The following is a 24435-nucleotide window of genomic DNA, read 5'->3' on the forward strand; positions in this document are numbered from 1 at the left end:
ATTTTGTATTTTTCAAAAATATATTTTTTGATCATATATGGCTTTAAAAAAACGCTACATAATTGCATGACACTTATCATTGAGCTGATTGAGTGAATGTATATAATTTAATAATGAGATATCTGTGAGGCATATATGTACAAGCAAATATTGCTATATTAAACAAAGGAAAGGGGGAATTCAAATTAGGAAACAAAAGATCGTTTTTAAGTAAATCAGCCTTGTAGTACTGCAAAATGGATGCAGTTGTGGAGATTTATGGATAATATGAGCATGCTGTCTGGAATATTTCCATATTAGGGAATTTAATAGCAAAAAAGAGTGAAAATACCGGAAGTGCTTTTCGTGTATTACATGTGTATTTTAAAATTCCTAATAGCCCAAGGGGATTCCTCAGTGCAGAAAACCACTAGCCCCATCCTCAAAAATGGAAGCCCCGGGTGTAGCGCGATGCTAATTACACACCCATCATGTGAAATAGTTATAGTAGCCCTATATCAATTTCAGTATTGTTTTAAATCAATTAAAACAAAAGACAAAAACAATAATTAAAAAAAAAAATCAAAATAAAGCAGACACTCATTTTTTTAAATAAATAAAAAATAAATTATTTAGTGTTAAATCTAGACCCTAAAAAGGGCATGGTAAATTAATCAAGGAATCAAAAGGGCACTTTTGAATATCAGCATGCACTGAATAAACAGAACAGCAAAGGAATATTGCCTAAACTGGGCATATTTATTAATTTTGGGTTAGGAAATAAGGACATGGCGCTGGAAAAAAGGGCATGGCTCCGAGAAAAAAGGGCATGGCGCCGCGCCATGCTAGTTTGCTTTAGATTTAGCACTTTTTTCATTTGAGTCAAAATCTAAGACAGAATTCGAAAGAAGCACTGTTTTGACTGAAAGTTTTTCAGTAATACAATGAATCTCTTAAGTTACATATCAGATGAGATAAACTTACATAAAATTATTTAGTTGTTGTCAATTATCCCATTTATCATCATCTCAGCTCACTTTGCGATTGTGATATACTGTGTACATGAACCGATAATTTACAGCTGATTTATGAACACACGATTGTTAACATTTTCATTTCCCTTTCCAATATACATTGTCAGAATATACTTAGTTGGTTATGATATAAAATTAAATAATAAACACTTTCGATTTATTAAAGATTATCTAACAATATACGATCATTTACTAAATACTTCTCGCCCTCAAGAGAGTTAAAAAGACGGAGAAAATTCAAAATACAAACAAGTGCAACTTAGGATTAATTGTTCCGATATATCTATTTTAATTTTGTGCACAATTGTTTTCAAAATTACATTAAAATCTATTTTCCTTAAACAAGAACCCAGCAATGGATAGATATTAATCGAATAAACTTACCTTTTCTCTTGTCAATCAGGAAATCTTGTTGACATTAAGTGTTTCTTAGTCGCCATATTTTTTCCCATGAAAACAAACGTTGTTATGATCAGGATCAACGGAAGTTGATTTTCGGAACTCTCGAGAATTTAGAGTTCCGAATGTAAAACTGAAACAACAAAACACGGTGCGTCCGTGAAAGCAACTTTTTTGGACACTTTTTTGGACAAATCGTCGTGTCCAAGTTTTGTTGGGTACTAACTTGCAAATACCCAATTAGGGTGTTTTAAACATATTCAGCGACACTTCTTATTGGGTATACCCAATAAGCAAAAAGTACCCAATAAGTACAATCTTGGCATGAAAAATACCCAATAAATGCACTCTCGTAAACACGGACGGACGGACGGACGGACGGACGGACGGACAAACCCAAATTAATATCCCCCACTTTTCAAGCGGGGGACAATTTGACCTATTTTGGTAAAACTTGGGATTTCATAGCAGTATCCAAGAGTCTTATGTTGAGTTCACAAACATCTCAACTTCTAATGATAGGAAGTCCAAAATATCAGAACCCCATGGGAGAATGGTGAGATTTTCAATTTTCAAACAGTTCCTCCATTCCCCCATGTAAGAAAAAAAATGTAAGATGGGAAATTTCCACCCACAAATTTGTTCAAATGGGATAAATACACATATACCACAGATATTTACATTCAAACAATTTCTCCCATACATTGTGAAACATGAAATATATGCAATACAGTATGACAATGACAATTTTGTCATTATTATACAGTTGTAGGAATTACATGTATACCAACTATAACATTGTATTGGAGAGAATAATCCATTGTCAATATCCATGAGATCTATTCCATTTGAACACATTGATGGGAAAAAAACTTAGGAGAAAATAACCCATCGGACATTTTTCTCCCATGTGAGAAAAAGACAATTAAGGTGGGCGACAGGGGAATATCATTGCGCAATGCTTCGCACATCACAGTAAAATGAAAAATATTTACTGTTTTAAAGCGTTTTTAACATTATTAATAAAAGATAAAAAGAATAAATTACAAGCTAAAAACATTTTTTAAAAAATTATGTAGGTAATTCTTAGAATTTTTTTTTAAAAACTTTGAGGTCGATTAAAAGTGTGTGAATTTGACCTCATGATAAAATAAAAAAAAAACCTTACAGAATAGGTTATGAAAACGTCAAGATAAGATAAGTCCCTGAAAATAAAAACATTCTATCAATTATTCATATACATTTACCGGGTATATAAAGTTATTCATCTGTTATATTTTGTAATACTCCGTATAAACAGAAAAAAATAAACTGATATTGACATTTTGAGATGCCCCCTACAAATCAAAATTAAAATTTTGTGTTTCGTATACATAATTAACAATACAGTACTACTCATAATACAATTGGTAAAACGTATATTGAACAATTTGAAAAACTTGCTTAAAAGTGCAATAAAGGCACTTTCCTATACAGCGACAGTCCGTTTAAATAAAAAATACAGATAAAAAGGCTTAAGCAATTACTATTACTAGTGTGTGTGAGACACTTAAGACATGAAAGTCGGTATGTTTCATGTATTAACCATTTTTGGCTAAAAATCAAGTCACAATACTTTTAATTAGCAAATACATGTATATGAGGCACGAATGTGGAGTTTGCCCCCTTTTATCAATGTCTTCTGTCTCAATTAGCTGTTTTTAGATATATCATTTTCAACGTATCCATCTAATAGCCTCAATAAAAATCCCAGAATCGTAACGCAAAGGAAGGTCAAGGGAAATGCTTGAATGAAATGCATGTAAAGGAGGAACAGGACCTTTCGCTGAAAAAAATTCCTGTCAATGATTTTTTTTTTTTTGTATTTTTTTATATTACTAATTCAATATGTACTTAACAAAAAAAAAAAACGGTCTTGTCATGGGATTTCTTGACTTATTTAAAAGATATCGACCCGCAAATACGGCCCTGATTAGAGTTTGTATAGAGTTTAGATACTTCATGTTTACGGGCACATAACGGAGTCTACAATGCGAATTAAATTATCGGAAAGCAATTGTTTTAATTTTATATAGTATATAGTTATTTGTAAAAAAAATTCTGTCGATAAATATTTCTAAATTTATGATTGAATGTCAGTCCTTCATCGTAATTATTATCTGCATGAATATCACAGGGTGAAGCTTACCTCAATATCGCACAAGACATCGTTGAATTAGAGGTAAGAATTATAAAACTGCTACACAATTGTATTTTCCAAGTGCGGGAAATCAATTGTGACGTCACACAGAAACATAAACGTTCAAAATTATCTAGATATAGAGAATCTTTGCTACTTAACATGAAAAAGTATTAATTTAAAAAATACAGAAATTTATCTTGATACATTAGCTGTGACCTGTTTATTATGAAATAAAACTGATCATGACGGGTATGTGTACTTGATTAATTGATTGTATATTGTTTAACGTCCCTCTCGAGAATTTTCACTCATACGGAGACGCCACCACTTGCCGGTGGAGAGCTGCAAATTTTGTCCTATGCTCGGCACTCAGGGCCATTGACCAGAGAGGGATCTTTTTGGTGCCAGCACCTTCTGCAACATGGGACCACGGTTTAAACGGTCTCATCCGAAGGACCGGTCTACACGCCCCACTGTGGGATTCGAACTCGCTACCTAAGGATTGATTCCTTATTTTGCGATTCTAGAGCAGACGCTCTAACCACTGCGCAACGCGGACGACTGTGTGTACTTGATCTTGCTGCACTGAGAATTCAAACACTACGTCTATGACGTCACTGACGTCAGACTGAGGGTAAAGAGAAACAATTGTGTGGATTTGGCAACTTTACAATATCTAAAGATTAGAATTAAGAATAAAATTACACAAGAACTGTTAATTTTAACAAGGTTTAACATGTATATCATCACCGATAATGACGTAATATGACTTTATAGTCATGTGACATGTGCACTGTCTCCCCTTAAATACAAATTTCCTGCTAAAACATTCAACATTCTTATTCATTTTGAAAACTAATTCAAATAATTAAGGAGAGATGATACATTCTTAATATATGTTATATATTTTTTCCCAATATTTTGTCAATGAAGTATTGCTTCTATAAAACGATTCCCACTATTTTTGAGGTACGTCACCAGACATTTGTGCAAGATATCAGAAGGTAGTGTTCCTTCCATACTCCTTTTGGGAAAACACTTATTTTTCTTAAATAAATTTAGGCGTTTCATTTTTTTTAAACAATTAGAAACTGGTTTTAAAATCGGAATGTACCTAAAACTTTGAATAATTTTAATACATTGCAAAACTACACAAAACAGATATTCGGGCATCGAATCGCCTGACCTTAATATAAATTATCTGGAAATATTTTTCATAGGAGTTACTGAACTTATATTAGTGAATATTGACACTTGATTGCTTGTCTATGTAGCCTCTCATAAACAGTATTGGCTATTGCAAAATTATACTTTTTCTAATGAGATCAGAACTTCTCCTTTAAAGACAAATACTACTAGAAAATGTTAATGTGGCAAAGTTAAACTTTCAAAAGGAATTTTTTATAAACTTCATGAAAAGAAATGGTGTTTTGTTTTACTAAAATAATAAATACTCGAAATGTAAAGAAACCATATAATTATATTTCAGTTTTAATTTTATTTGTTTATTTAATCAGTGTAAACGTTTCAGGTAGGATAAGATAATGTTCTTTTATGAGGAGGCCTTTTCTTTTTCTCTGTAGATGTAGGCACAGATTGTGCTGACGGAAATTGGTCTCTGGACTCGGATCTTTCACTAATGGACATGCTGGTCTGACTGTCTCCCTTGTGGCGTCTCATTTTGTTGTTGGAAGCACACTGTATTCTTCGAATAGCGTTTTTACATTTTTCCTGCTGGCCTATATCTAACCCAAGGCTCTGCAGTTTGTCATTATCCAAACCAAGAAAGGTAACAACACAGTCAATATGGTGTTGTTTAAATAATTCCTCAACGCTCGTTAAATGAAAGTCTTTGATAACTTTATCAAAGCCCTCTTTATCGAATCCTGAAGCTGTAAAATATGTCATTGGTGATTATCTAATAATAAAATACTACTTATTTTAAAGACATTTACGCAATAGATTTGAAGTAAGAAAAATAAAATTAAAAAAACTTTAACATTTCTCTCATAAAAAATTAATCCTTAGACCCATTAGAAAATTTTGACAAAGGGATGCTAAAAGTTACTATTATACGATTTTGAATACTGTCATACAAAATTGAAAATATTTCAACTTGATGTTATAAGATTTTTTACCGTCATATCTCGTGAGAGAAATATCAGTTTCCTCGTTGATATCACATAATAATGCCTTGGAATTGTCATTTTCATTCTGATTTTCCTGCAAAATGTAATGATTATTTTTAATATAAAGTAAGTGTAATGTTGGACAAAAAAACGACGAAATTTATTTATTGGGATGGGTGGGTGAAGGGAATTGGTCAAATGTTTCTTTTTTAAGGGATGGTGGGAGTCAATCAGTCTAAATATCAATTAAAAAATTCATACTTAATTTAAAGAACAAATTACATTTAGAAAGTAAGTATAAGTAAGCGACAGGCCTCAACTCATATTCGTATATGTCTGAATGATGGACGTTCATTAATAGTCAAAAGTCCTAAATTATGGTCTTAAACACTTGTTGCATACTTACAGTAATTTTCCCTTTTCTTTTTTTATAATCTGAAATGTATTAATTGTTTTTAGTTTTGCAAGTTATAGGTGGCTTGTTAATCACACAATATAAAGCTTATCCCATGGTGCGCCCTCTAGGACTTGAATTTGCATTAACATCAGTTCATAATCGACTTAAGAGTCAAAATCAGCAAGCATCGAGCATTGAATGGAAAGTCAAAATTTTATTTTTTCAAAAGCTTTTGGTATATGAAAGATTTTGTCCTACCTAATGCTAAAACACAATTAAAATTTTTTTCGAACGTATGAAGGGACTGGTATCCAAGGAAATTCTTTTCCTTAGCAACGGGTTCATAAATCCTCATGAAAATCAATGATTTTTAGACATTTTTCTACGAATATGTTTTCTGAACGTGATAAGATAAGGTATTTTGGTTACTTTATTTGTTTTAAGATGGAATTATTTTATTATCCAAAAATAGGAAAAACAAAATTTCTGTAGTCATATTGTTGCCATGACAACGGCAAAAGAACATGGCGTCGATGCTTATTAATTTTGAAAAAAATTACATATGTTTATCACTTTATTTACAAAATCTACAACCACTGCTGGAAAAATGAATGGTATGATCTTGTTAGGGGTTATCTATATGTCATATCTATACAATAAAATTTGCAGGCAAATTTAGCAGAAAAAAGTTACAAATGGTTAAAATGAGTGAAAATCTGGCATTTATAAGCTTTTTTGAAGGGGTGGGGGTAATTTGAATACATGTTCAGTGTCCATTATATTGGCCATATTGGTTCTGATCAAAGCATACTCATTACTTTACTATTGTTAATAAATAAATGCACATTCAATTTCAAAAGGAATTTTATATTCCTCACAAACGAAACTTGGAAAAGGGGGGGGGGGGGTGGGTAGGAATCAACTTGTTCACCGATCCATATGTATGTAAAATTTTGACTTGTCCATAACATTTCAATGAAGTGCCACTGAAAGTTCATACTTGATATTAAGATTGCTTGCGATCGAGAGATGTGTCAAAAACTTGACTCAAGGTCATTTGAACAAGTTCAAGGTCATTGGTAGAAGAAAAGTGCAACCTTTGCCCATTCTGTAACATTCTAATGAAAAGACTTGGTTTCATCTTGGGAATTATTTTTAAGCTGTAGGTTTGTCATTACCTTGACCAAAATTCATTTGAACATGTTTGCCCTTGACTCAAGGACATAGCTTTTTCAAGGTCACTGCAGTAAAAGTGTACTATATGAGTTTGGCACATTTACATATTTAACTTCGAATGAATGGAAATTGGAAGTTTGTGCTCAACACATCGGTTTTACTACCTATGACTTGAGTATTTGTCATAGTCATTTTTGGTAAGTACATGTATATCTGCACAAGTAAAATTTTAAAAGGTTTCAAATTAGTATTTAGACCTTTTTTGTAATAAAAAACATTTAATGCAATAGCAGGAGGGTTGGTATCATTTTATTAGCTTGCTCACAATAATTCTTGTTTATGAAAGAGAGTCACTATGACAGCTCACATAATTATAAAGTAAAACCATGTCAATCAGGCATGTAGCATCAGGTTTGGGTTGGGTAGGGGGGATGACATCCCCCACCCAACTTTTTTCTCAACGTACCCTAATGTTTAACCACACACACCCCCTCCCGAGTTTGTCCGTTTGTCCTTCCGTCTAGCCGTCTTTCTGTCTGTCTGGAACGCTTTCGTTTGCACACGATATCTCGAGAACCCTCTGAGCTTTTGCAATGAAATTTAGCATAGCAACAGTTACTCCCTATGGACTAAAGAAGAACCCTATTGATTTTGTGGTCAAAAAGTCAAAGGTCAAGGTCATAAATAAACAAATTCTGTCTGTTACAGTGCAGGGAAATAATTTTGTTACAGCATCAATGCTGATTTTGGTGCTTCCTATGCTTGCTGATTTTGATGCTTCCTTTGCTTGCTGATTTTGATGCTAGTTATCCTTATCCTGATCCTGGTTTGATCCTTATCCTGATGCTGGTTTGAAACTAGGTCAATGCTAGCAATGCTACCGGACGTAGGATTATCCTGCCGGAAGTGGATAATTCAAAAACAGCATCGCTATTTTAAGCCATTATTTGTAATTTGTATTAAATGACTTTCCTTTATCTGTTTTCACTTTGGTCAATGCTAGTTCTATCCTTTGCTTGCTGATGCTGATCCAAGTAATGCTGTTTTTTTAAATGCTGATGCTGATGCTAGTTCTATCCTGATCCTACTTATGCTGATCCTGATGCTGGTTTATGTAACAAAATTAGTTCCTTGCACTGTATAACACTTTCCTTTCCACACAGTATCTCTAGAACCATTTGAGCTATTGCAATGAAATTTTACATAACAACTTTCCGTGACATTATGAAGACCCCTATTGATTTTGAGGTCAAAAGGTCAAAGTTAAAGGTCGTAAATTTATACATTCTCTCTGTGTGTAACACTATCATTTCCGGGCGATATTTCAAGAAGATTTTGAGCTTATGCAATGTATTTTATACCAAAACTTCCTAGGACCTCTCTCAAAGTGTCCCGCCTCGTTTGTTTTATTAGTATTTATAGTATTACATGTCGCTATTTTTAGCACAGGGGCATGAGGAGAGTTATTGCGTATAAAACAGGTTCACGGCAGAATTTATATTCCTATCACATCTACCAGAACTGGTTAATAAAGGTTGAATTAGACACCATGTTTTGTGTAAATTTTTGACGATATCAAACGTGAATATATACATGTATGTGACTTCATATTTGCATATAATTGTCAAAATTTTACAGCAGTTCCGTGGCGCAGTGGTATGTCTCCCGCTTCACATGCGAAATTCTTTTTTACTAAATGATAGTATTCAGCATGTGAAATGAAAAAAAAATTATGAGGTCTAGCTTGTACAAACTCATAAAATAATCATTACGTTGTGATAAATAATCCACATAAAAAGAATCTTCTATACACATAATCAAATCATTATATCAATATTGACATATTTTATTTGCTTCAGTATACATGTATACATTTAAAAATTCTACAAATTCAATTAGGGGGATCCGACCCCCACCCCCCACCCCCACCCCGCCCCGAACTGCGCATGGTTTACTTTTTCCCTAAGCGGGGGACACAAATTCTCTGAATTAGCTTGTTAGATTTACATCAATAAAAAAATGCTAACAGACAAAGAATGTTACTTTTGGATTGAACATTTTTATTTGATCCACTTTCATGAATACACTGTACAATTTATGGATCTATTTTCTGGATCCCTGAGTCTCCGGTAACACTATCCACTCACTTCCAGCATCAATGGTCTGTACTGTAATGATGTATTCTCATAACGAAAATCTGAAAAAGTGATGAAATTAAATTGTAATAATATTATACAGCTTTGCCTTCAGATACTAATACTAAGAACCATTTCTAGTTGAGCTAGAGCAATGATGACGAATGCAAAGCATGTTTATTGGAATCAATTAAATTCCAAGAGATCTCAATGGTTTAGTTTATCATTTTATTTTAAAAAGTTAACGTTTTTACTAGATGTATTATTTACACGTTTTTCCTGTCTAATTCTATATCAGCTCATCCAATTCTGTTTCTGCTTCTTTCCGAGTTTGGCTTCAAAATGGCGAATTTCATTCTAAAAACAGAAATATACAACACAAAGTTGAGACGGTATTGATTTTAGATATTCTTTAAATTCATAAACTTGTAATAAAAAGGTCAATTGGTTGTCAAAACTCTAAATTGTGGTTTTCTTTTCTTTCCAATACCCCCCCCCCCCCAAAGAAAAAATTAAGTATAGAAATTCTTTTCAAAAATTTATGTGCTGTAATTCTAATGATGCTTATTATTTGAACCTAGTTGACTTAAATTAGTTCAGTGGTACCGGTGAAAATGTTAGCTGAATATGAATTTTCTTTCATAAGTAAACACTGGATGACATCAGCAAAAACCTTGACTTGGTTACACACATGCTGTGAATAAAACAAATCAAAATTAAACTAAATTCAAATTAAACTTTATAATTTGGGATACAGTTATGTAACTGATCATGACCAACTTTTTCACGTTCGGCCCGCATAAACAATCAAAGTCGGGGAATTTAATTTCATTTTATCATATTATAGTTTAATATCGGCAATATTATCGGGGAGAGGGGGCATACCCCCTTCTCTTGGTTCCTCAGGCCATGCATTAATCTTTTCTTTTTAGTTATAAAATACTAAAGTAATGCTAACATATATAATCAATCAGAATATTAAATTGAAATGTGCAAAAAAAAAACACTTGCCAAGTGTTACATATTTTCCTGCATGTTTAATTTTTGTTATGCATTCTTCAGAAACTGTTGTAATGGTAAATTGTAAAAAATTCAGTCACTAACCGTAATTAAGACTCATGAAAACGCCAAAACTGAGGCTCAGACTGCTCCAAGTTTGTAATTTTCTTCTAGTCTTCTGTACATTGTTATTGAAAACAAGGTAAGCAAACTACCGTTTATTCCTCCTATGTTAGAGAGCTATACCAAAGGGAGGTAATTTGAAGCAAAAAAGACAGAAAAATTATGGATTTAAATCAGTTATCATATATAAATGCTTTAGTTGCCTGCAGATTTTTTTCTTGATTCTTGTAGGACAAATATTGTTTAATATATATTTTATGTTGATAAGCTTTAATGTGGTTGTAGATTTCTTATAGAGTACTGCAAATTTGCTGTTTTTTTTTAAATCAAAATAAACCTCCAAAAACTAGTTTTATTTATCAAAAGGTGAAGAGAATTTCAATAATCATCAGTTGTTAAAATTGAGTATTTTTAGATAAATAGAATAATAATTTAAAAAGCTTTTATTAATGACTAGTAATAAAAAATATTTGTTTAACCATAAATTCAAGTGTCATGATAACGTACAAAACACGCTATTTGAAAGGCGCGTGGTTTCCATAGCAACAATGCGAAAAATTATTTTTGGCTTGCTTTTTTCTATCATACCCTTTGTTCTGAAAATTTATATATGAGTTTAAACCAAATCTGTTTCTATGCCACTTTCCACATTTTTTAACTAAATGCTCGATGCTTGCTGATTTTGACTCTTAATAGATAAACACAGCGTATGCAAAATATTAAGGTAACAAGAAACCTTTGTACCATATCGCTAACTGAGCACATTGGCTAAAAAAAGCAAAAATCAGCTCTGTATGAAAAAAGCATCTTGAGCAGATGTTTTCCTATTTATTTATTCATTTAGTTACAAAACGTGGACCCCAATTGTGACCTAGTCCTACCCTCCGGGACATCATTTGAACCAATTTGATTTTACACTACTTGGTGATGTTTCAAAATCAATCTGACTTATCATGATTTTTCTGTTCTTTAAAAAAGTGTTTTTCCCTACATGTATTAATTTGTATGTAAAACCTTTCATCCCTATTGTGGCGCACATGGGATCATGCTTGAACAAACTTGAATCAACTATACCTGAGGATGCTGTCGTATAAATTCGACCAATTACGGATTGGCTGCCTAAAAATGATGAGTTTTAAAGAATTTTCCTATATATGTCTTTTGAAAAACCTTGATTCCTTGTTGTGCCGTTACCCTAACCCCGGAGCTATAATTTGAACAAGATTGAGGATCTTTCCATATATTTTTAACTTTTCCTTGCCAAATAGTTGTTGAAAAGATTTTTCAAACATGCCATTATCTTGTGTTGCTTATTCCTGATTATCTCCCCTTGAAGGAGGATCAGGTTCTTCATTTGATCAAACTTGAATCCCCTTTTCCCAAGAATACTTGGTGGTTAAGCAACAAATACACAAAATAAAGTCACCTTTTAGTCTTCTACACAACGTTTGCACCAATACTGTCATTATTAAGCCAAATATAAAGGTTCCACACGAGACACCAATCCTGAAAATTGTGTCAAAGCATGAGAATAGAAAAATTCTGATGCAAAGCATATTGAATGACTTTGAAAAAAAACATTTCAAAAGATAAAAAATTATACCACACTGCAGTTGTCTCAGCTCCTCCAGCGTTGGGTTTCCTCTGCTTGTTTTCTATGAGTTCATAGCAACCTGAAACTGTCACAAGAAAAAAAGATATGAATATTTTGTATACTTATAAATGTGCATGATATAATAGTAAACTATATGACGATAAGAACAGTATTCAAGCTCATAAGTCCATAAAACAATACAAAATTGGAGAAGAACAAACCAGAGGTAGGGGAGGTGCAATGGAAGAGTGGGCATACCCTGCCGACAGATCATACCTGCCTTGTGCTCCTTGTCGTAATCGGGAAATGCCAGAAAAATCCGTCGAGAATTAATATGTATACAATGGCCAAACAATCACTTTGCAGTATCAATCGCCAGGCACCATTTTAAATCGCGATAAATCGTTTTTCCCGATAAGGTCAATGTATCTGATCGATGATGTCTTTAATCGAGACTGCTGATATTTGTTTTCAGCAATTGTTTATGAAATCAAAAATATACTGCACTTTAAAAATTGGTCAATACGCAGAGAAGCTGTCTTGTATTCTGATTGTACATACAAGTACTCTGAAGTTGACATAAAAAATGCTTGAGATTCTGTGTGAAAATATCTTTGACATTCTTGGAGACCAGGTCTTCCAACAATCTATTGTAAGTTCCCAATTGAACCCCGTTATAAGCAGCCCTTTTTGTATTCAAATGAAGCAGAATTTGTGTAAAATCGTATCCGTGAAAAGAAAAATAAAGAACGAGGTACAGTTCAAATACAAATAACGCCATTGATTTTTTTCTAAAATATGAAAGTGATCCAAGAAATCAAATTTCATTATTTCTGAATAATAGGAATTCCATGCAGTAAGAAAACATAAATGGTTTTTCTCATATGACCTCCTTAATGCAAATTGTTACGTCATTACCATGCATTTTCCCGTATTTTCTTAAAAAGTTGCAGAGGACATCAATTTTCGGTGGAATTTTCTTTCAGAAAACATATTCTGCCACTCTCGCCCACAAAGATTTTGATATATATCATATTTCAAAGCATTTTACATAAAACATTAAAAACGTGAAGTGGGCGACAGTGGAAGACACTATTTTCTAAAGAAAATTAAAATAAGTACAGAAATTAGTCATTTGAGGCTTTTCTGCAAAAAGCTTAGAAATGTACCAAAAAGATGACGTCATATTTCACAAATAGTCCCCCATCATGCCGTACTCTATGATAATTTATCATATTCATCACTCAACTCTTGCTAAATCCAATTTTATAACTTTTTAGGAACATTGAATATTTAGGTCACAATTAAACCCAAAGTGTATATTCTTCATACTTGCTGTAACGTTTAGCTTAACATTTAGATATATCAACGAGGTATTGTCAATTAGCAATGGTAATTTCAAATCTTATGTCGATACAATATATCCTTGTGAGCTTGAGATTCCACAGCGTCTGACACATCTGTGTCATATTTGAATATTTAACTTCAATCGTCATCTTCCCTGACTTATGCAGCATTATACCGGTACCTTCATCACCTGTATACGGAGTTTATATTTCTCAGTTGATTTAATATGCAAGAGCATGCTTTACGTATTTAAAACAATGACAATTTTTGACAAGAAGGTTGATAAAGCAAGAATTACAGCTGTCTCGTTTAAAGGTTTCACTTTGAAAGTTTATTGGTCGATACAATGACCTTGTCAGCAAATACAAATTATCATTGAGTCAAATGCTGACTGAAATTCTTCATACAGTGTACTAATTGTTTGTCCATTATTTTTACACTGAATTGAAGACGGATAATTGCCGTTATTTCTCCGATCCTAACAAGGAGCACACGGCGGATGTGACCGGTTGGTAGGGGATGCGGAACTCCTCAAAACACTTACGGAGATGAAGGTACTGTACGTGTACATAAATAAGCGTATTCAAAATCTAGCGCAATCACCAGATATGGAGTTGTTGGCGTAGTCATGAATTAGCGCTCCACACGCAGGGATTAAAAATTATAATTGCCTGACGTCACGGCGTCAGGCTGTATAAGGATTGATATTTCCGAGGTGCGAAGAGAAGAGGTCACAGTTAGCCAGCAAAATTTTGTGCATGCTGATTATCACTGGAATTTGTTACCTCCGTTTCAACAAAATATTAAGCAGAAAAAAATAATCGTCTTACTGATACAATATATTGATGTGTTTATTTCCTTAAGTTTTTTTGCATGCAGCTGTTTATTTCATGCGATTTCATATACGGACATGTCCGTTTGACCTTTTTTCGGCATTTCTGTACTATTGGATGAGTCCATTTGTCTTCTAGGTAAGGGGTGTCACAATCATTTTGCGCCAAATGTCACGTGTATATCTTCGCGCCCTTTTCCTGGATGATTCTACTGCACGTACTGAATGGAAATGAAAACTTAAAGTCTGTTCTTTTTATCGGAATTTCGAACTTTGGGGGAAAAGAAGTTAGAGAAGTTACTTCAATTAAAGTGTAAAAACGAAACGGAAAAAGAGTTCTTAAGAGTAAAATGGCCAAATATACATAATATTAATGATCATATCTCGCCCGGACTTGCAGCTCCCCCCCCCCCCCAGTTTTCAGATATAAAATTCTTTCTCCTATGAAACACAGAAAATAGACTTAGGAAAAGTGTCCCTCCTATTCCAGGATTGAGGAATATAAGGAATCGCCGTCAAGTTTGTTGGGTCATTTATGCATAACGGGCTGTTTCCTACAATCGTTGATGCTCTGGCATACCCAACAATCTAGTACTAAAACATATTCTGCATGTTAAATAATCATAACGATTCATTTATTTCTTGTAGTTATCATATTCCCAGCTGTCTTCCTGCCAATCCTGGTACTCTATGCAGTTGAATCTAATTCTAAATTTTAATTTTAAAATATTCATTTGTTCATTTCCCTTATTTAATTATACATCTTCTAAAACCATTTATAGAGTTGTGGAATGAGGAGCTGAGCTTAACGTCGCGTGTTCGAATCCACTGCAGGACATGGAGATCGGTCCTTAGGATGAGACCGTTTTAAACCAAGTCCCGAGTCGCAGTAGGTGTTAGCACGAAAAAGATTACATGAAACTGCTCATTGGTCCTGAGTTCCAAGTATTTGTAACACTCCACAGGCGTCCTTATACAACAAACGAAAAACAGATCAAAAGTTTCAAAACCAATTTTTAACACATACAAAATATACCTTTTAAATAAAATCTCACTGTTCCTTTTCAATCAGACACGTAGCAACTGGGGGGGGGGGGGGGGGGGGCTGTCTCCTCCCTTTTTTCCCAACCTTCCTTTTACTATATATAGTTTCAATGTTAATTGAAAGGTTGGATCCCCCTGTATATAACAGGACATTTATTAAAGGGAAATGCAGTATTTAATGCTAAAAAAAACTGGTTAAGAAAGAACTTGACACTGAAAAAAAGTTGCTCACTACCCCTTACCCCCCCCCCCCCCCCCCCCCCGAAATAGGATTTTCAACTTTGGGCATATTCCTTTTTTATGCAGATGAGTGAAAAAAAATTCTCTAGCTGCCCCCCCCCCTTTTAAAAACGAGGCTCTCCATTGCTTTCATAAGTAGGAATCAACTTAAAATTAATGCATGATGTTTTGTTCGACGTCTTCATAATTTACTCTAATGAAATAATTACCCCTCACCCCAATGTAAACGTTTATATATACAACTTATCAAGATTATATGTTCTTTAGATATTGATTGAATTAGTCAGGCAAGCTTTTTGAAAAGCTATTAGTTGTTATAAAATTATTGTTATCTATGTGTTTCTAAAAATTTTATTATCTTACTCTAATCAATTTTTAATCATCGTATTAAAGTATTGATATTCAAGTAGAATGTTAACCTTGCTGAAAATAGTCGTCAGGTATTTATTGTGAGGTCGTAGTTTGGGTGTTGAACATTTAATTACCGTTTACTAGTGATTAAAAAAACAATTTACACACATTTTCTAGTCAAGGAGGATCTACCTTACTTGTGTAATTGTATTCGAGTGGCATTGTGTTACTAATACCGCTCTTGCAATGTATTGTCGGGGTTCACCTACAGAGCATTCTGGTCGACACAGTTGAACTGAATGGTCCAAGTAACAAGTGCCAATTACCCATTTTAAATTAAAATTGATGCTCAAACGTGAAATAAAAAAAAATCAATTAAAAATGCATCATTTATCATTATATAGTCATATTTCCTACTGAAATAGATGAATAAATCGGGCTCGGTGTTCAAGGCCTGATAAGAAATGTAACATGGCAGATCGAAACAACTAAATAAAAAAAAACATTACATCATATCATTTTAATAATGAATAAGCACATTGCTGTCTGGCCAAAGCTGTTATACGAAGCCCGCTTTTTAAGTACAAATAAAGTGTATTGCTGCATAAGTAAAAGACAGATAAAATATCACCACGTTTATCATCGATCTTGGTTGTTAGATTATCCTTATCATCTTTTTGAAATAGAATAATATGAGACAGATGCGTTAGACCTTGTTGTATCTTTTATTTTAAGCTAACCGGGATTTATCGTATCAACATCAGAATGAAAATAGCCATTCTTAATTGACAGTACACCGTCGATATATCTAAATGTCGAGTTAAAGGCCACAGCAGATGTTTCCTTCTTTACGCGCATTAGATTTTTGACAAATTTTGCTTCATAGGAATGCAACTTAGCATAATAAATTACTCCTTAATTTAATTGCACATTACACCTTATCCCATCTCTAATTTTCCGAGCTCCAAGTTTGATCCGTTCCAATTTTGTATTGTTTAATGAAATTTAGAGCTTGAATACTGTTCGTTTTCTCGTTGTATTTCATGGTTTTTTAAATAAATGTACATAAGGGTAGGAAAACTGACTAAACTGTTTTTATATAATAATTGCAACATACAAGCTGATGAGTTCCAAGAAGCAAATCTAATAGGACAAGGGTCTGGGAATTTAGTACAAGAACTATCAAATATCTGCTGAATTAGTAGTCCTAGCGTGTCAAAGCCAACACAATGTCCTGAAAATAAAAAGAGGAAATGGTATTCATACTATCCCTAACAACGCCCTTAAGCTTAGATTTAATATCTTATAAAGCTTAACAAAAGGATCACTGTTCCACTTACTTAATCACTTAAGCTATTGTATTGTTGTATATATATTGATTGTTTAGATCTTCTGAAGATTTTAAATGAGAGCTCTTAAGGTATAAAGCGTTTTTCCGTTTTTTTTTTTTCTCAACATTTAACATTTACTTTAATTTACATAAGAAAATATGACTACTGTTTAATTTACCTTGGGAAAAGATGTATGGTGCACAAACTTCCATCAGAGATTGCCTGTTCATACTGAGTACACAGTGATACTTAAAATTTTCAGGCTTCGTGCAATTTTGAGAAAGCGCAATAATCTCACAGTTTTTCCGCTGTGCAGCTTCTTCAAGTTCTTTCGGAGTCAAAGGGCATTTCTGGACTTCAGTTCCAGTCGGCTGGGAAGCGTAGCATTTCAAGGCAGAGGAATTACAAACCTTTATAAAAGGAAATCGTAAAAGGGATCAATAACTTGAAAATATATGATCTGAAATACATTGATTATTTGAAAAGAAAACAAAATGATCGTTTACACCCACGGGACGCGATCATGTGCAAAATCATGCTTCCAGATCCAACATTACCTTGGAAATAAACGTATAAAGTATCCATAAGAAGACACCTGAACCTCGAAACTGAAACATTTTTCATTTCTAACTTAGTCTTGAGGAAAAACATCCTAAAAAAAAGCAACAGAAATCTTTAGTGAGTAATACTTATTGACCTTTTATTCCACTTTAATCAATATTTACATAGGATAAATACACAAATGCTCTCAGTATGCCATTCGTTTTTTTTTCACAGTAGAACAGAACTAAAAGACCTAAAGAAATTTGTTTGTTTGAAAAATGTTTATTATTCATTGCGTGCTTATAAAGCATGTAAACAAACAGGAAAATCTTATATTCCTCAATAAAATAAAAAGGCTAAAAAGATATACACGTCTTAGAGGAGGTCGACCATTCATTCTGATAGGGTGGGGAAGGAGTTGGGCTGGCTCATTTCTACTAGTCAGATTATTTATTTTCATGTCAATGAAGAACAAGTTATTTATTTCTTATAAGATGTAGAATAGATCATCTTTTGCTATAAAATTTAAAAAAAGAAAACATCAAAGTCGACAACTCTATGTCGGGGAGTGGTGGGGTGGTCAGGGACAGGAACAGATTATTCATTTCATTTTCAGTCAAGGACAATTTATTCATTTACAACATTTTTCCCAGACTCCCCCTATTTTTGGAAGGGTGGATGCTGGTATGGACGATTATAAGTTTATCATATGAAGGGCCAGGCTCTCTTCCATGGGGGGAGGGGAACCAAACCCATGCCCCAACGTTCAATGCCTATATTATGTCTCGGGGGGGATTACCCGATTCCGACGCCTTTGTAAGCAGGCTGGCGCATCACATCATATATATATTTTTTTACAGTAAGTTAAAGTTAGTGACATCCTGATAACTTTAATTAATGGAGAAGTGTATAATTAAAAGCGGAATATAAACCATAGTAAGGTTTTCTTTTTTTATTTTTTGCTTGTCAAGTTTTATTTTGAAGGTGTGATTTTCTTTCTCTTAGACTTATCCCTCTCCCCTGCCTTCAAATTGCTTCTGTCGCCAATGGCTTAAATTTGCCTTCACCTAAACACGTGCGAATTATGTTTTAACGGATAAATAAAAACAATCAGCACAACTTCACTCTTTGTTGTAAGATTCATAAAAGAAAAAAATGCAATGATAAATATTCAGAAAATATATGTGTAAAACCTTACCATATATAAAACAATCAATGGATGCACATAAAGGCTGATATCCTACGAACACAATTGCAGGTTAATTTTTTTAAAGTTAAAAAAAAATATGTGTAAGCGTCTATCATACAGAGGGAACAAACAGAAAAAAATAGCGTTGAATTACCTTACATCGCATCTGATATTTCAAGTGCCTTCCTTTAAACCTGTAAACGTTTAATCTTGGGAGTGCACTGATATTGTGTTTACTTTGTGTCGTTATAAATAACAGGTAGACGGAAATACCAGTGACGTGTTCATTCATGAAAAAGATGACAAGATAACCCTTTTCAAGTTCATTTAATCGTTGAATAATAAAGATATGAACCAATCAACATTATAATAATGATTTATCATATGTAAAGGCAATTGCGAGAGAAAAAAATCAAGAAAAATGTTATAACTACGCCTTATTTTATAACCTTTTAAAGTTATATTTCGTGTTTCAGAATGTTTGCAAGTTATGCAGCGCATATATAACAACAGTTGAATGGTTGAGAGGAAGCTATATATATATAAATACTGCTCAACGCACTTGCTCACATGGTTTTTCACACAAATTAAGGTCATATTGTTATTGTGCGAAATTGTGTAACAAGGTAACAAAATATATTCTAAAAGTGATTTTTTACTTACTTTTTAGTTCATTTAAGTAACTGAAGACATAATTTACACATGATTATTAATGAATTTATCAAAAGATGATAATAGAATTTCTCATTTGTTCGACTGCTTTTCATGTTAAAAAGCTGGCGTTTTTTATAATTACTTTCTGAATCTAGCATCACAAAAGATACATCCGACCGTACAATTCTAAAGTTTCAGAACGTGAATGTTAAAACAATTTTCTTTTCAATTGTTACAATTTACAAATTATAAAGGTTAACAATACACTTTTATGCTGTCGTTTGACTTGATTTCTTTATAGTCCATTATTTATACACTGAATTGAATTGACGATGGATTTTTCCTTTTTTTCCCGATCATGATAAGGAGGACACGGCGGGTTTGACCGGTCGGCAGGGGATGCTCACTCCTCCATGGCACCTGATCCCACCTCTGATGTTTTGGAGGTCCGTTTTTTTCTCAGCTCCTATTTTGTATTGTTTTATGAACTTTGAGATTGAATACTGTTCGTTATCCTTCTTATGCAGCATTGTCATTTTTCGGCGCTACATGATATGGAAAATCTGCAAAGTTCTTTGAAAATACTCATTTTTAAGATGACAATTTGAAAATTTCATCCAAATAGTATTAGAAAAAATAGGATGATTTTAAAATGTAAATACCTATGGTGAAATAATACAAATGCAATATCATATCATTTATTGATGATCCATATAAATCATCGACTTGAAAACTTTACGATTATGAATTTAAAGGATATGTAACTTTAACATAAGATAGTGCATATACATAATAATATATATATATATATATATATATAACAATTATATTAAAGGTCGATAATTTTTATTTTATTGCAAAAAGAATGTGACCTTACTTTGTGTGAAAAACCATGTGAGCTTAGAAAGTGCGTTAAGCTGCATATATATATAAGTTTAAAGCATGTTAAATTGCCTCATTTATCATTTATGTCAATAAAATCTCAGTCCATTTCTACCTCTCTGTTGAATGGTCTGATGATAGATCTCAAAACAAATGCACTGATTTTATTCACATTTTTTAGATAATATCTACGTGTATTGAAAATTTGAAACAGAAATACGAATGAATTATCACAACCTCTTGAAAGCATGGACTATTGTTGCATGACTAAGATGATATGAGATTAAAACAATAGGCCTAGGGGCCCTGGCTAGGAAAAAACCCAAGTATCAGTTTAGTTTTAGAAAGGTAAAATGCATGTGAAAGGAACCCCACCTATCCTTAATGGAAGAGGGAGAATGATTTGAACAAAACTGAGTCTACACTAACTACGTACATATTTTTGACTGACTTTTTCCTATAAGTTTGAACTTTCATTGTGGTCCTACTAATAATTTGAAGAAAATTTAATCTACACCACAAGGGGAAGATTTTCCCCATACTGTAAACCAACTTTTATTCACGTGCGAGATATTTTCGCGTGGTTCGCGAGAGCCTCTTCATCGCGAATATTTCTCGCCGCGAAAGGGTCCTTAAAATCTCTTTTTCTGTGTAAAACAGTTCCAAAAACGGTTTGATCGCGAAAATTATTCGTCGTGAACTAATTTACTCCCGGTAAATCGCGAAATAAAGTCGTCGCGAATAAATGTTGGTTTACAGTATACTATAAACCAACTATTATTCGCGTCATCTTTTTTAGCGATTCCTCAGTTTTAAATCAATACGTGACTATTAATAATCGTGTCAGAGGAGACATTCTTCACAAAAACAAAGAAATTGGTTCGCTTCAATAAATATTCGAAAATTGAAGAAGATAGCGAAACTTGCAAACATTTCCCGTACACGAATAAAAGTTGGTTAATAATATTCTTATGTAGAATTTTAATTGTCCACTATGGTCCAATCCTACCCCCGGAGGTCATGATTTAATTGAACTTAAATGAACAACGCCTGCAGATGCTTCCATAAAAATGTGACTAATCGTGGCTTGGCTAATTCCTGACAAGAACATTTTAGAAGATTTTTCCTTTATTTTCATATGTATAGTTGCAACCATTCTGGACCCACCCTACCATTTTGGGGTCATGATTTGAACAATCTTGAATCCACACCACCTGCAGATGCTTCAATATATACAATACAAATCATGGCTTTGTTGTTCTTGAGAAAAATAATTTTACCGATTTTCTACATTTTTATGTAAAGTTTTAACCGTCCATTGTGGCCCCGCACGACCCTCCGGGGTCATTATTTGAATAAACTTAGAGATACACTATCTGAGGATGCTTCCACATGAATTTCAATTTTCCTGGTTCAGTGGTTATTGAGAAGGATTTTTTTGAATTATATTAATTTTTCAATAATTCATAATTATCTCCCCTTGGAAGAGAGTCTCGCCCTTCATTTGATAAACTTAAATTCACTTTACCCAAGGATGCTTTGTGACTATTTTGATTAAAATTGACACAGCGCACGTGGTTCTTGAGCATGCCAAAAATTACACTGACTTATGACTTGTTTTTTCATTTAAGATGTAGATATATAAGTATACAAATTTGTTCATCCCCATATGTTAGAAAAATTCTCTCTTGATCCAAACTCTTCTTAATATGCTAAATATAAAATAACATAAATCCTTTACGCTGTTAACGTAACCATATACATTATGCTTAATTGTTGCATCAAAAAGGAAATAGATAATTTATCAATTGCTATCGTGTGCGTTTGCATCGCTAATTTATAAACATGTAAAATGTGCTGTATATTACTTATAATTTTCTGTGTTAACCTATGTTGCTGGCTGTCCACCTCAGACACATTTTGCGAAGGGTAGGTAAAACATGAATTCTATAAAGTTTTGTTTTCAGAAGATGAAGGGTAAAATTGTATGTTTTTAAAATGTTTTTTAAAAATTTTGTCACAAAATATAATGAATGGATTATTTTAAAAAATATGTTTTTTAATGAATTTATATACTTTAGACCAAATGGCCCAGCATGTTGCAATGGCTTTATGTGGAATACAAATACCGGAGAATGCATAAGTATGTATAGTGGTTTTTTTAAGTTCCTTTTTTATGTATTGATGTTTCAAGTAAATTTAGATCTATGCAATTTCTCGTAATAAAGTTTTTTCCCGTTTTCTACTAGGAATGATTTTATGAAGACATTTCAATTAAAAGTTTAATTCTAATCAAAATAAGATGTGAATTTGACAAAATAATGCTTTCATCGATGATCAATTGTCTGTATTATATTTTTATATAGAGTGTACCCTGGGGTTTACAGGAATTGCTTGCTCATTAAAGTGTTTATATCCAAATTATGGTGAAAACTGTCAATTAAATTGTCTATGTTCCGTGGAAGATTGTCACTATGCCTCTGGTTGTAAAGGTAAAAAAGGTACAGTTAATTTCATTCGAATTGCATATTTTGACTGAACATATGTAATAAATGTGCTATTTTAAAATAAGACATTTATAAAGATTATGGCATTTCCTATCTATTTTCCAGAACAAGAGATAAAGACAACAACTACCATATTTGGGCCAAATATCATACGTAATTTTTCTGAAAAGAAAGCATCGCAACCAAGACCAGAAAAAACGACAATGCTACATGTAACCTACATAACATCAAAAGCCGAAATGCATTCGATTTCAACAATTCCCGAGAGTGATATTTACATATCTAATGAATTGTCGCTGTCCATAGTTTTAATTTCTGTTGGGATTCTCGTAGTTTCTATTTCTGTATCAGTATTTTTTATAAGGAAGACTAATAATTGCAGCAGAATTCTAGGAAGACCCAGAACAAATTTAGAGCTACAAGACTTTAATAAACAATTTCCGCAACCGGAACAACAAATTGCACAGCCCAAAAATACGGACACGATTTATGAAGAAATACCGGAAAATACAATTAAAAATTATTCATGTTATGACATTAATCTATGTGAAAATGACAAAATGCGTTCTACAGATCAAGATGAAATAAGCTATATAGAACCTTTAACTGAAGCGGAAATCCCCTTACATTGTACCAGTGATTCTAGACTGAGCTATCTCACTGCGGTACCTTAATAATGTGATGGTTATTTAATGAAATAAACTGAAAACTGTCTAGATCATGAGATGAAATCAATTAACCTCTATAGATAGTGTTACCTCTTTAGCTAAGTATACTATATACAGTGGCGACTGATAAAGCATTTATGTAAAAATATTCAAGTTTTAATACCCAGGAATTTCTTAAATTATATCGTCAGTCAAAAATATCGAAAATAGCAATCAACTTACGCAATTTCAATATCTGTGATCTTTTTAGCATTTTCTTGTTTCAATATTTGCTCCCTATCAATATTGTCAAGTATTTTGTTATCGGTGTAATTTATAAAGGTAAATGTAATCTGTGAAATTGTTGCAATGTCATCAAGATGAGAACGTAAGATATGTGTTTTTTCGCTTGTTGGTTAGTTGTTTAACGTCCCTGAATAGAATTCTCATATATACGAGATCCCAACCTTGCAGGTCCAGGGATAGAGCTACAAATTATATCCTATACTCTGCACTTGCTGCAATTGAGCAGTAAGTGGTCTTTTTCGTGCCATCACCTACCATCACCTGCGACACGGACCTCGGTTTATAAAATCTCACCGAGGCCACGGCCTTTACGTCTAACATTCGATTGTATGAGTGTGGATATGTCGTGTGTAAAATCGGGATGTTTTTTTTTATACATTTTTTTGAAATGATCAATGACCTGTTAAGTAATCAT

At 33.1% G+C, this 24435-nt stretch overlaps 1 protein-coding gene across 4 annotated transcripts; it reads right to left on the minus strand.

Annotated features, from left to right (window-relative positions):
* Positions 1 to 4567: 4567 nt before the first annotated feature.
* On the minus strand, positions 4568 to 19264 carry LOC134262402 (uncharacterized). 4 transcript variants are annotated; one of them, XM_062744783.1, is made up of 9 exons: positions 19034 to 19136; positions 17850 to 17944; positions 17471 to 17702; positions 17052 to 17195; positions 12157 to 12232; positions 11980 to 12059; positions 6130 to 6158; positions 5733 to 5817; positions 4568 to 5486 (listed from the first exon to the last, which is right to left on the minus strand). In XM_062744783.1, exons 2-9 carry the CDS (start codon positions 17907 to 17909, stop codon positions 5122 to 5124), a joined length of 1071 nt encoding a protein of 356 aa, XP_062600767.1. In that variant the 5' UTR covers positions 17910 to 17944; positions 19034 to 19136; the 3' UTR covers positions 4568 to 5121. The 4 variants fall into 4 exon arrangements, with proteins under 4 accessions (XP_062600767.1, XP_062600769.1, XP_062600766.1 ...); XM_062744782.1 differs by lacking the exon at positions 19034 to 19136 and adding an exon at positions 19179 to 19264 and having other exon boundaries at positions 4569 to 5486; XM_062744784.1 differs by lacking the exon at positions 19034 to 19136 and adding an exon at positions 19179 to 19264 and having other exon boundaries at positions 4572 to 5486; positions 17079 to 17195.
* Between the last annotated feature and the right edge of the window lie 5171 nt (positions 19265 to 24435).

The sequence above is a fragment of the Saccostrea cucullata genome, unplaced genomic scaffold (assembly GCF_032062105.1).
Source record: "Saccostrea cucullata isolate Sc308-1 unplaced genomic scaffold, CSIRO_AGI_Scuc_v1 ctg995, whole genome shotgun sequence".
NCBI classification, from domain to species: domain Eukaryota; kingdom Metazoa; phylum Mollusca; class Bivalvia; order Ostreida; family Ostreidae; genus Saccostrea; species Saccostrea cuccullata.

Excerpts from the sequence above, each read along its gene's own strand:
- LOC134262402 (XM_062744783.1), bottom strand. The coding sequence starts at position 17,909 with ATGTTTCAGTTTCGAGGTTCAGGTGTCTTCTTATGGATACTTTATACG. Across the intron at positions 17,196-17,470 it reads ACCATACATCTTTTCCCAAG|GACATTGTGTTGGCTTTGAC; the intron begins GTAAATTAAACA and ends TTTTATTTTCAG. Across the intron at positions 12,060-12,156 it reads GCTGAGACAACTGCAGTGTG|GATTGGTGTCTCGTGTGGAA; the intron begins GTATAATTTTTT and ends CACAATTTTCAG.